The 12,179-nt window shown below is 40.0% G+C and overlaps 1 protein-coding gene across 4 annotated transcripts in view; it reads right to left on the bottom strand.

Moving 5' to 3' along the window:
* LOC108381117 (uncharacterized) overlaps window positions 1-12,179 on the bottom strand; it is a 312,228-nt gene that overhangs the window by 145,841 nt on the left and 154,208 nt on the right. For 3 of the 4 annotated variants that reach the window (XM_017637535.1, XM_017637543.1, XM_017637527.1), the window contains exon 3: window positions 1,624-1,935. In XM_017637535.1, coding sequence (XP_017493024.1) covers window positions 1,624-1,935 — 312 coding nt within the window. The remainder of the gene's footprint in view (window positions 1-1,623; window positions 1,936-12,179) is intronic. The other variant, XM_017637552.1, reaches the window with a different exon arrangement.

Genomic DNA, 12,179 nt, shown 5'->3' with positions numbered 1-12,179 from the left:
TTCCCTGAAAGCACAAAATTTTTCCTTTTGGGCTTTGTACAATTTTAATATATCCGTCAAATCTTCCTCATCCGATTCCGATCTCAAAAATGTATCCTACAAAATTCTCAAAGAATTCAAAACATATATTTCAGTAGTAAAGAGGTAAGTATAAATATACATATAATATTCTTTCGAAATTTAATGGTCGGTATATTTCGTGTTTTTATTGTTGAATACTTAGTGGCAATTCTTAAAATTATCACTGTTACAAATTATTTGCATTGTGTAAGCGAAACGATTTTTGGTGACTTTAACGTGAAGCACTTGACTTTTCTTGATTCAAAAGCAACCGATATTTTATGTACATATCGCTAGCTTAGAAAGAAAAGTTGCTAAGCCCCATTTTAAAAATTTTACAGGAGAGGAAAAAATCTTCCTATAGCCATTTTCTTTAACTATTTCGCAAGACTTCGAATCAAACATTTTTCGCGTTTAAAGCAAAGCAAAACTCCATAAGAATCAGAAGGATTCGATATTTATTAAAAGATGTCGTATTATTTTGGCCTTATCGGATTTGTGGTGCTTCTTTTGGACTTAGCAAATTTTCCTTTTATTGCTTATGAAGAGGAAAAAATAAAACAAGTACCTTTATAATTTTCGAAACGATGCGTATTCAATTTCTCTAGCCTCCTACATCAAAATATTAGTTTTCATAAAAAATGGACTTAGCAACTTTTCACTCTAAGCTAGCGATATGTACATGTACTATTTAACATTTCATCAGATAATTTGTTCCGCTTTTTACATTAAACACCAGTTACAATTGAAAAGATCCTTTCTTACTCAGCGCTTGAATTGGTTAACGGGAGAAAAATTTGAAAGTTGTCCTTATAATCTTTAATACTCATACATAATTTTACTCCACATCACATCTTCAGAACGATTAATTACGTAAGAGTGTTGAATACTCTTGGATACTGATCAATTATGCATCGAAAATTGTGGTAAATGAAAATAATTTTTTTATTTGAAATGTCCCTTTTTCCCCTTTTAATAATTTTTGATGCAAAGTATACCTCAAATAGGGAAATTATCCACAATCTGGCATCACCTCTACAGAAGATTCCTGCGGCATTTGATGTTTGTTGTCTACATTAAAAAAATTGTAGAGCGGGTTTCCACGGCATCAACATTTGGCCGTTTCGCAATCGGAGAATCCTACTGCAATAACCGAACAATTTATTAATATACATAATTAATAATAATTCTTTTGCACACCGAATACTTACACATCCTACAATATCCGCAATACTCCTTTTTGAGCTCATTTCATTATTATTTAGTATAGACTTGCTTATAAAAGTTCACATATGTATGTTTTTACTTAAAAAATTTATTTACGCACGTGTTTGACAATTCACATTTTTGTTGTCATCTGCAAGTTTCTGCTAGAAACATTTTTACTTGCAAGAATTTGCAGCTCTCTCATGTTTGAACGCTCTCGTTTTGGCTTTCTCTTGCAAGTCTTTTGGGTTACTGAACGCTTTTCCAGTAAAAACTGGCAAGCTCCAGTAAAAACCAGTAACCATTTTACGAAATCCGTGCGATGTAAAAAAGAATAGCTCATACATACATACATACCTTTGTTTTATCATCATGCAGTCGGGTTCATGCGGAAAACCAACAGGAGATTGGCAGACAAAGCAACACGTTAGAGACGAAAAGGCATCATAACTTGCAGCACAGAACTGATGTTGAATATTAATCATAGCTTGGGCGTTCTCCATAATAATAAGTTCATTGTGGTCCCGAATACGTTTTTGTTCCAGGTCACATTTCGATGTCGGATCAGCGGAGGGGATTACAACGAAGTCTTGCAAAATTGCCGTGATATGCGCTTTTACAGTGCTCGTGGCCACTGCGGTTGCTCTACAATGAAGATATATAGCAAAGCTTTTTGAAAATCCGTTAGATGTGAATGTATGCAGTATGTTGTAGGAATGTTAATTTTTTCGATTTTTACGATCCCGGGATTTTGGGGATCTCATTATTACAATCCCGGGATTAGTCCCAGAATTTAGATATTCATTATTTTTCAAAAACTAAACACTTAAAAATTGCATCAATATTGTTTGAGATAATAAATAATAAATAAATATTTAAATTGAAAAATATGTAACAAAACAAAACATAGTAATTTATGCGCATTTAATAAAACTTTAGCGTATACATATACGTATGTCGAAAAAATCGATGCAAATAAACTTAGTCAACAAATGTATTTTTTGGTTGAAATAAGTTCATAATACTAGTGGCAGAATAAAAGAAACGCCTTACTTCGACCAGTATTCTCTATAATTCTGTAATTTATTCAATATTAACATTTTTTTATAAACGTCTACCTCATTTTTCATATATTTAATATAAATGAGCATTTCAAAATTTGTACAAAAATTATGAAAATGGAAAAAATATTCAATATATAAATAATAATATATAAAATTTGTAAGGTTTTACTCAATTGTAGGTACGCAGTGATACCGTCAGCTTAAAAGAGGGTATTTTTAACCACTGAAACTTGCACTTTATCGTACTATAATAAAAAAAATTAAAAAAAAGTCGAAGTAGAGAGCAGACGTGTTTTCGTCTTGCTGCTGCTTTTAGTTTGTTACTTTCTGTTCATGGTCGGCTCGCGCGGAAAATGTGTAAAGGTATTTTCAAGAAACGATGTTTGTGTTGTGTCATGTTCTGGACTCTGCAAAAGGACTTTTCATCGAGGCTACTGTGTTGGCCCCATCTCGGACTCCGATGTGAGGTTATTTGAATCGAACCGCCATATTGGTTATACGTGTAAGAAGTGTGTTAGTAGCTCACAAAAGTTGTGCAAGTTACTCGACACAATGCAATTGACGTATAAGCTTAGCACTATTTCGAGTGCAGTTGAGCTGAAATTTAAAGATTTGGCTAAGCAATTCGCCGATTTAAAAAATTAAATTAAATAATTATATCCTTCTGGCAACAACAACTTTCGCACTGCGGATGTGCTTTTAATCCGAATCAAAATACTGCCAATGCTAAAAATAGCGTTACTTGTTCTTCCACCGCTAATGGAACACCTGCTGTTCCTGTCACTCCATCGCCTAATATCGTACCTGCTCTACAATCTAACACAACATTTGTCAATACGGTGGATTCGATTTCTCGTCCGATGCATAGCCTTGCTTTGTTATCTCCATCACATCGTCATTGTCCTGATAAAGTCGACTCTGTTAACCTCAGGTCTGCTGCCTCGTATGCTTCGTCTAGAGCCGCTGGTTCTGTTATTTTGCTGTTAATACGGATCCCAATGCTGATCTCGCTGTTAACACTGCTGCTACTAATAATATTCAAGCTACGTAAATAATGCATCCGAATTTAATCAATATGGAAAATTTCTCAACTCAAACAATTGATACTTCTGGTGCTCCTCGCTGCCTAGCCGTGGTGGTGACAAAAGTAATTGGACTAAAGTGCCTCATAGAAAGGTTTCGAGACGTAATAATGTTAATTCTTGGATGCAATGTAAACAGTGAACTTGATGTTATTGTAAAGAAGAAATGGGTGCATGTCTCCTCTTTCAACCTAGAAATCTCGGAGAAAAGCGTAACCCAATGTCTCAAAAGAAGCGGGTATGGACAGTAAATATCTAGGCTGCAATAAACTTATAAAGGCGGGCACACATTTGTAGGAGCTTCGGAGTGTGAATCTGAAATTTGGTGCAGTTCCTGCTTTCTATGATAATATCTTGGCTTCTGAGGTTTGGCCGTCGAGTATTAGGGTAAGGCCATTCAAGTTTCTTCTAAACGAGGTGAATCCAACCCTTACAAATTAGCGTGGTCTGCTTGTGGTACGAAATCCTGTAATCATCAGTCGAATTTCAAAATATACTAACAGAATATGTCCGGGATGCGAGCTAAGGCCAGCACTATTTATTTGGCTACGTGGCAGGCCGATTATGACCAGTGCTGCCGTTTAAGCCCTTTGGCGGCTAGATTTAGCTACCACATACTTTTCTTGGCCACATAAATTTAAAATTGCCCCTAGCCCTTTTTAGCCCTTTGGCTTTTATTCGTACTTGACATGAAAAAGTTGTATATGCTATATTTGATTTCATTTTTTTCATTTATGTATGAGATGAATTTTTAAACTAAGAAAGACTCTGATATATATGTATATATATATTTAAGTGTGGATATGTATTGTATGTTCCTTACGTTTCTATATAAACTAGAAAAGTGTTAGGACCGTTAACTTATCTATTAACGATTTAACTGCACTTTAAAATAGATAGGTTTACAACGCCAAATATGTTTAATGTGTTAAAAAGCTCGTAGATGATACCAGCATGCTCGTGCCATCAAGTGTTGGTGCCAGCCAACTGACTGTGTGTGTTCTTGTACCGGCCGGTGGTGCGACATAAATAAATTAATGGTCCGATGTTTGTAAGTACCAGAATAAGAAGAGATAGACCCATTAAAATGCATGCTTAAATGATCAGCAAAGAATCACTTGCAAGTGTCTGGAATTCCTTTAAAGAATACTGATTCTAAATTGGACCAATTATGTGTATCAATATTGGGTCAAAAAACGCCTTTATACTTATGTGTTTCATATATACCTAATGTGACCAACTATTTCATAGCTCAAAGATGTACAGAAACTTAAAACCAAAAATAGTATGTGAAAAAAATCCTTAAGCTTTTTTAAGAAAATAACTTGCGTAAACTGTGTGGTTGTCGGGGAGAGCGCGATAGCAACAACAATGCCTATTTCCTCGTATGAAATAACGAACGACGCGCGCTTTCTCGATGATACTTTACAAGTGACTTTTTTATTTTCAATTTCATCTCACTTTGCCTACGACTTAAAACTAACGGCTTAGGGCAGTTGTTAATATGTACATAACAAGTATATGAGTTCAACGGCTTTAAGAAATTATGTACAATAATAATGTAAGTATGCATGTAGAAATATGTAAATAAGGTAAGTATAGAGCAAATAGGTAGTTGAATATAATCGGGTAAGTATGTATGTAAGTGGTAAGTATGTTAGACAATAGGTTTACTTCGTAAGTGAGGTAAGTATAATAATTTAATTTCGAAATATATTTATGTTAATAACTCATTTTCAATTAGGAATTCAAAACTAGAAAATCTGGCGCAACACCGGCCACCTTAACAGGATCAGGATCCTTCAACTTCAACGGGTAGTGCGGCGAGTTTGTGAATTGGGCGCTTAATTAGGCCAGCTTTGGTTACGACGTCTGCGACTCGAACCTTGCCGTCTAGCCCTGGAACGATTGCGGCGACGCGGCCGAGCACCCACTGCTGAGGTGGGATGTTGCCCTCCTGAACCAGGACGAGGTCGTTGAGCTCCTGAAGGCCCGTGAGGTAATTCTTGGACCACTGTCGCCAAAACTGTTGCTTGAGACAGCAAACAAGTTGCCATCTGTCGCAGCAACGCATTGGGTCCGTTGGCACCTGCGCTGGTGGTAGCGCCCGCAGTGGGCATCCAATTAGCAGATGCGCTGGTGTTAGCGCCTCGCCGTCGTTGGGGTCCTGGCTCATTGGTGTGAGTGGCCCAGAGTTCAGAATCGCCTCTATTTCCGCGAGCAGCGTTTGCAGTTCTCCGGCGGTGAGCAGCGCGTTGCCGATTGAGAAGTGCGGCGCCCTGGGTGGTATAAAGTCGAAGCTGAATCCTTCGGTCGCCGCGTACTTCTCTACCTCTGGTTGATGGGCTAGGAACGCGTCTCTCAGTTCGCGCAGCTTGCGGTCGGCGCCGACGAAATTGGTGGCGTTGTCGCTGTATATCTTCTTCGGCATCCCTCGGCGTCCAATGAACCTTTTTAGGGCGAAAATAAAACAATTAGAAGACAAGTCTGTCACTAGTTCTAAATGTACTGCTTTAAAAGTGAAACAAACGAACACTCTGATATATGTTTTTACTGGCGGTCGACCGCGTATTTTTAGTGTGGTGTATATGGACCACAAAAATCTACTCCACATATAAGAAAGGGTCGTTTAGCGCGAAGTCTATCGGCAGGCAAATTTCCCATTATTTGCGTCTGCAGCTTCGGCTTATAATGAAAGCAGTGTATGCAGTTTCGAACGGTGCGACTACAAGCTTCTCGAGCGTTAATCAACCAAATTCGTTCTCGTAGAAGCGCCACCAATGTTTTTGCCCCAGCACGGTGATTGCGAAAATGTAGGCACCGTAGATATGCTTTAACAAAGTGCGAGTTCTTGCTTAAGGGCAATGGGAACTTGGCATCATATGGGAGAGGCGCATGCAATAGGCGTCCTCCTACTCGGAGTAAGTTAAACGAAAGCGATAGTTCCGAGTAGTCTTGCAGAAATGGGTTAAGTTTCTGCACGCTTGCGGGTAAGGTGGTACCTTTGGCGAGTTTTGAAATTTGTTCGCCAAATTCTGTATGTTGAACCACCTGAACAATTTTGAGAAAACGCAGGTTTAATTCTTCCGCCGTCAGTTCTTTTGTGAATTTTAATGTTGGGTTCGTTATGCGTCTGATCCACCTCAACATATATGCGACAAAACGAAGCTGCTTTTTATGAGAAGAGAACTTTTCGATCAGATCCATGATCGAATTGCACTCAGCAGTCAAAGTAATCAAAACAGTTGAATTTTTCTTCTTCTCTAGTGCTTCGTCTTCTGGAGAAAGTTGAAAGTGGGTGTTTTTAGGGCATAAAGCGGGGTCTTCTAGGAGGAACTGTGGACCGCTAAACCATATCGAATCATTCAATTCGCCCATGTTACAACCCCGAGACACTTGATCCGCAGGATTTTGTTTCGTTGGCACGTCTCGCCAAGTAGCATTATCAGTTAACCCTTGGATTTCGGACACTCTATTTTGCAACAAAGGTCTGCAATGCCGAAGGATGTGTTTTGATCCAGTGCAAAACGATTTCCGAGTCTGTCCAGAAGTTTATGTTCTCAATTGGTCGACTCAACATTGGCTCAATTTTCGACCATAGTTTGGCCAGAAGATGGGCTGCCGAAAGCTCTAAACGCGGAAGAGATTTAGTCTTCAGCGGAGCCACTCTAGACTTTGCAGTAAGCAGCGTGCCTTTTGTATCACTAGCGGATGTGGAGCGTATATATACGCAGCAGCCGTACGCCCTTATTGAGGCATCGGCAAAGCCATGAATTTGGCAGCTTGCACTCGACTCTGTATTAACATACCGAGGAATGCTTATCGACGAGAGCTAAGAGAGAGAGGAATCGACTCATCCCAATCTAGCTTTTGGATCCAAAGCTCTTGCAATAAGACTTTGGCTTTGGTTACTAGTGGGGCAAGTAAACCAAGAGGATCGAAAAGGCGAGCCGAGACTGATAAGATGTTTCGTTTTGTGCCTCGTAGATCTTTGAAACTGTCATCCAAGACGAATCGAAATAAATCCTCTTTCGGCGACCAATGGATTCCAAGTGTTTTTGTGAAATCTGTGTCATTGAAACTTAACGACNTTGCATTTTTCTTCTTCTCTAGTGCTTCGTTTTCTGGAGAAAGTTGAAAGTGGGTGTTTTTAGGGCATAAAGCGGGGTCTTCTAGGAGGAACTGTGGACCGCTAAACCATATCGAATCATTCAATTCGCCCATGTTACAACCCCGAGACACTTGATCCGCAGGATTTTGTTTCGTTGGCACGAAAGCCAAGTAGCATTATCAGTTAACCCTTGGATTTCGGACACTCTATTTTGCAACAAAGGTCTGCAATGCCGAAGGATGTGTTTTGATCCAGTGCAAAACGATTTCCGAGTCTGTCCAGAAGTTTATGTTCTCAATTGGTCGACTCAACATTGGCTCAATTTTCGACCATAGTTTGGCCAGAAGATGGGCTGCCGAGAGCTCTAAACGCGGAAGAGATTTAGTCTTCAGCGGAGCCACTCTAGACTTTGCAGTAAGCAGCGTGCATTTTGTATCACTAGCGGATGTGGAGCGTATATATACGCAGCAGCCGTACGCCCTTATTGAGGCATCGGCAAAGCCATGAATTTGGCAGCTTGCACTCGACTCTGTATTAACATACCGAGGAATGCTTATCGACGAGAGCTAAGAGAGAGAGGAATCGACTCATCCCAATCTAGCTTTTGGATCCAAAGCTCTTGCAATAAGATTTTGGCTTTGGTTACTAGTGGGGCAAGTAAACCAAGAGGATCGAAAAGGCGAGCCGAGACTGATAAGATGTTTCGTTTTGTGGCTCGTAGATCTTTGAAACTGTCATCCAAGACGAATCGAAATAAATCCTCTTTCGGCGACCAATGGATTCCAAGTGTTTTTGTGGAATCTGTGTCATTGACACTTAATGACTTTTCACTCACTCTCTCGAAAAATGATGGGTGATTTGAAAACCACTTCGCTAGTTTGAATCCGGCCGAGTTTAATATATTCATTACCTCACTTCTAATAAGATCTAGAGATTCAAAATCTTCAGATCCTGTAAGCAGGTCATCTACATAGAAATCTCTTTTAATAGCCTTTGAACCGAGTGGATATTTAGTCGTATTAGCATCGCTGAGCATTTGTAAACACTGTATAGCGAGAAATGGAGCAGGCGCAGTGCCGTATGTTACGGTGTTGAGGCGAAAAATTTGAAGTTGCTCAGAGGGATGCTGTCTCCACACTACGAGCTGAAAGTTTCTGTCTTCTTCGTGCATGAGAATTTGACGGTACATTTTAGTAATGTCCGCCGTAAGTGCAAATTTATGCAAACGAAAACGAAGAAGTGTCGAGTACAGCTCTTCTTGAATAGTCGGCCCAACCATCAGAATTTCATTCAACGCAATTTGAGACGAAGTACGACTTGACGCGTCGAACACAACTCGTAATTTGGTTGTCGTACTTTCCGGCCGAAGGACGCATTGATGCGGAATGAAGTAGTGTGGCGCACTCGGGATCTTATTATTTGTTGGGCTCATATGACCCAATTCTATATATTCATTCATGAAGTCCAGATACATTTTGCGAAGTTCTGGATCTTTCAAGGTTCTTCTCTCCAGGGCCTGAAACCGCCGAGATGCGGTTTCATAGGAATGACCGAGTAACTTACGGTAAGTTTTGAATGGCAATCTTACTTGAAGCCTTCCTGACGGCAGAACTTGAGTAGTTCTTACGAAAAATGTTTCACATTCTGTTTGCTCAGGTGTAAGTGTTCTGGAATTTGCTTCTAAAGGTAATTCTTCTTAAGCCCAGAATCTTTGGACCACCGAATCTATTGTCGATAATTCATCTTCAGTTTGGCATAATGTGCTACTAACTTGGGGAGGAGGCTAATGGTTGGTGGTGTATTTGCCAGACACAACCCAGCCCAGAAGAGTTTTCTGTAGAGTTGGGTGGTTTGGGCCAGTTCTAATCTGGCCTATAGCTAGAAGCTCGAAGAATGTTTCGGCACCCAACAACAAATCAGTTTTTTGCGATTTATGGAATTCTGGATCCGCCAAATTAATATTTTTTGGTATTTTCCAGCCAGTAATATTAACGTTTCGGTCTGGATGGTTAGCTGAAATGGACCGCATAATCCAGAATTCTGCCGAGAACTCATAATTATTAACCCACGATTTCACAAACGCATTTAATTTCGTCCTTACCTTCTGATTCGCATTGCCGATGCCGATGACGTTTAGAGTTACTCCTTGACGACGAATCCGCAATTTCTGCGCCAAATCTTCGGTCATGAAGTTCACCTGAGATCCAGAATCCAACAAGGCTCGTGCAGGCAGGTATTCTCCGGAGCTACTTTTTACGTTAACTGAAACTGTGGCCAACATAACACGATCTGGCGCACTCGTTGTGTGCATGACATGCGAGGTCGAAGGTTGAAGTGCAGTTTCGAAAGATATTGGATGCTGGTGCAGCAAGGTGTGATGCGAACGATTACAAATCCGACACCGATCTGCTCTGCACTTTGAAACCATGTGCCCCTTTCGTAAACAGTTAATGCGCAAGGGGACTGATTTCGCAAACTCAAATCGCTGCTGTGCAGAGAGAGTTTTGAAAGTAAGACACGCAGATATGTTATGATCCTTGGACTTACAGTGTGGACACACCGGCTGTTTTGAATTCGAAGTCATTAAGGCAGACTTCGTCTTTTCCGTATGCTGGTTGAGTCATTGCGTACCAGCGCTGGTGGATGACTTCTGTCTCGAATTTGAGGCTTCATCGGCGGATAAATGCTGATAGCGCTTGTTCAACGCAGCTTCGAAGTCTTGCCATAACGGCAACTTGTCATAATCCAGCTGTTCTTCCCATTTGGACCGAGTAATGGTGTCAACTTTCGACATTACCAGATGGATTATGATTGCGTTTGTGATATTTTTCTCGTCACCCAACGACAGCAGTGAGTCATAAACAGCCGACACTGTATCAATCATCGTGCGCAATGAAAGCGCAGAGGGCTTTGAGATATTTGGCAGCTCAAAAAGTTTAGAAATTGTGTCGAAAAATATTAAGCATTTGTTATCATAAACTTTTTTGAGACTAGCCAAAGCCTTCGAATAATTTTCGTCCGACATTTGGAAGGCCTTTACCGTTCCCAAAGCCTCACCAGACAGACAGTTAACCAAGTGGTTAAATTCCTCAATATCTGGGATTGTAGGATCGTTGTGTACAAGGCTCTCGAACAAGCTCATGAAGTCTTTGAACTCCGAATACTGTCCTTTAAATTTTGGCAAATTCATTTTAGGGAGTCTTGAGCTGTGAGGCGCTACGAAAGAAGTTTCGGCAACTGAAGTTTTGTTTTTCGCCAAATTTGATTTAATAATGGCTTTCGTTTCGAGAATTGTGTCCTCTAACTCCCCACGGGTCATGTCTTCTTCATCGATTTCCACAATTTTGGCTTGACATTTCATTCGCTTTTCGCTGTTTGCGTTCAACATGTCAAGCCGACACTCTAATTCTTCTGGATGGGTCGAAATTGATTTATCCAGAATGCCCGATTTTACTCGCTGTATGCTCCTCTTTAAAATCGACCTTTGTCGTTTTAAAGCCTTGGTGTCCTCAACCTGGTCTTGTGGATTTTCAGTCTTGCTCATTTGTATTAAGCGAATTACTAAGTTGACGAAAGGTGGTTATTCCAAATTCCTACGAGAACAACTAGAGATTTAGGAGTTATGGCTTAAAAAACAATGACGAAAGATGGCTGAACAAATCTCGACCAAAAATATGAAAACCACTGTTGGAAAATGCAGCGAAAATGAACAAGCGCAGTCGCACAATGCAAGAATTGGACGAAAATTGTACCAAAGAGGCGAAAAGTCGCAAATTTTTGGTTTGTTTAAACTTATTTAGTATTTTTAAGGAAAATACAAACTAGTTTTGTATGAATGAACAGATGAGTGTAATTGACTTTATTTTATCTTGTTTATTTACTTTAAATATCGAACAAAAAATTTAAATTTGCGATAGCAATTCGGAATTACGATTTTGCGTCAAATATTGTCACACTGTAATGTCTGAGTGAATCTCTTGCACTCAAACTTACTAAATACTCTCGTTCGCTCACTGCAGCTTATATGTATGTATGCACATACTATAAATATTACGGTTAGCCTAAGTATACATAACTTGAGTCTTAGCAATAATAGGCAGTCGCGTAGCGAACATCAACAAGCGAACATTGTAACTAATTATATATATTTAATAAAGTTGTTGCTGAATACTAAATTGGCGCAGTCGGTAGGATACCGTAACATTCATTAGTATATAGCAACCGTTCGCCAAAACAAAACCGCTTAACATTATTGTTGTTCCTGCGCAACCTAAAACGTGAATATTGCGAGAAGTCAAAGCTAAAGGGCGAGCCAAGGTCACCTTCAGCAATCATTCGTTTTACTTCATCACACATCGATGCCAGAAGAAGTTAAACCAACAGCGCAATTAACACCGCAGCACCTGCAGTTTGAGGAAAACGTTTCTCGCCACATAATGTCGACACTTGGGAATCTGGAACCGTTCAACGTGGAACACCCAGAAAATTGGTCTACGTATTATGCGAGGTTCGAGCTCTACTTACTGGCCAATGACGTACAGGGCAACGATCGGCAAAGGGCCGTATTTCTCACCTTAGCCGGAGCGCCATTATATGATCTCCTGTCGTCATTGGCCTCGCCCCGTCAGGTGAGTCAACTAAGCATAAATGAAATCA

This window comes from Rhagoletis zephyria, unplaced genomic scaffold, assembly GCF_001687245.7.
Source record: "Rhagoletis zephyria isolate East Lansing unplaced genomic scaffold, Rhagoletis_zephyria_1.1 Rzeph_scaffold_00132, whole genome shotgun sequence".
NCBI lineage: Eukaryota > Metazoa > Arthropoda > Insecta > Diptera > Tephritidae > Rhagoletis > Rhagoletis zephyria.
This window is presented reverse-complemented; position numbering and strand designations above follow the sequence as displayed.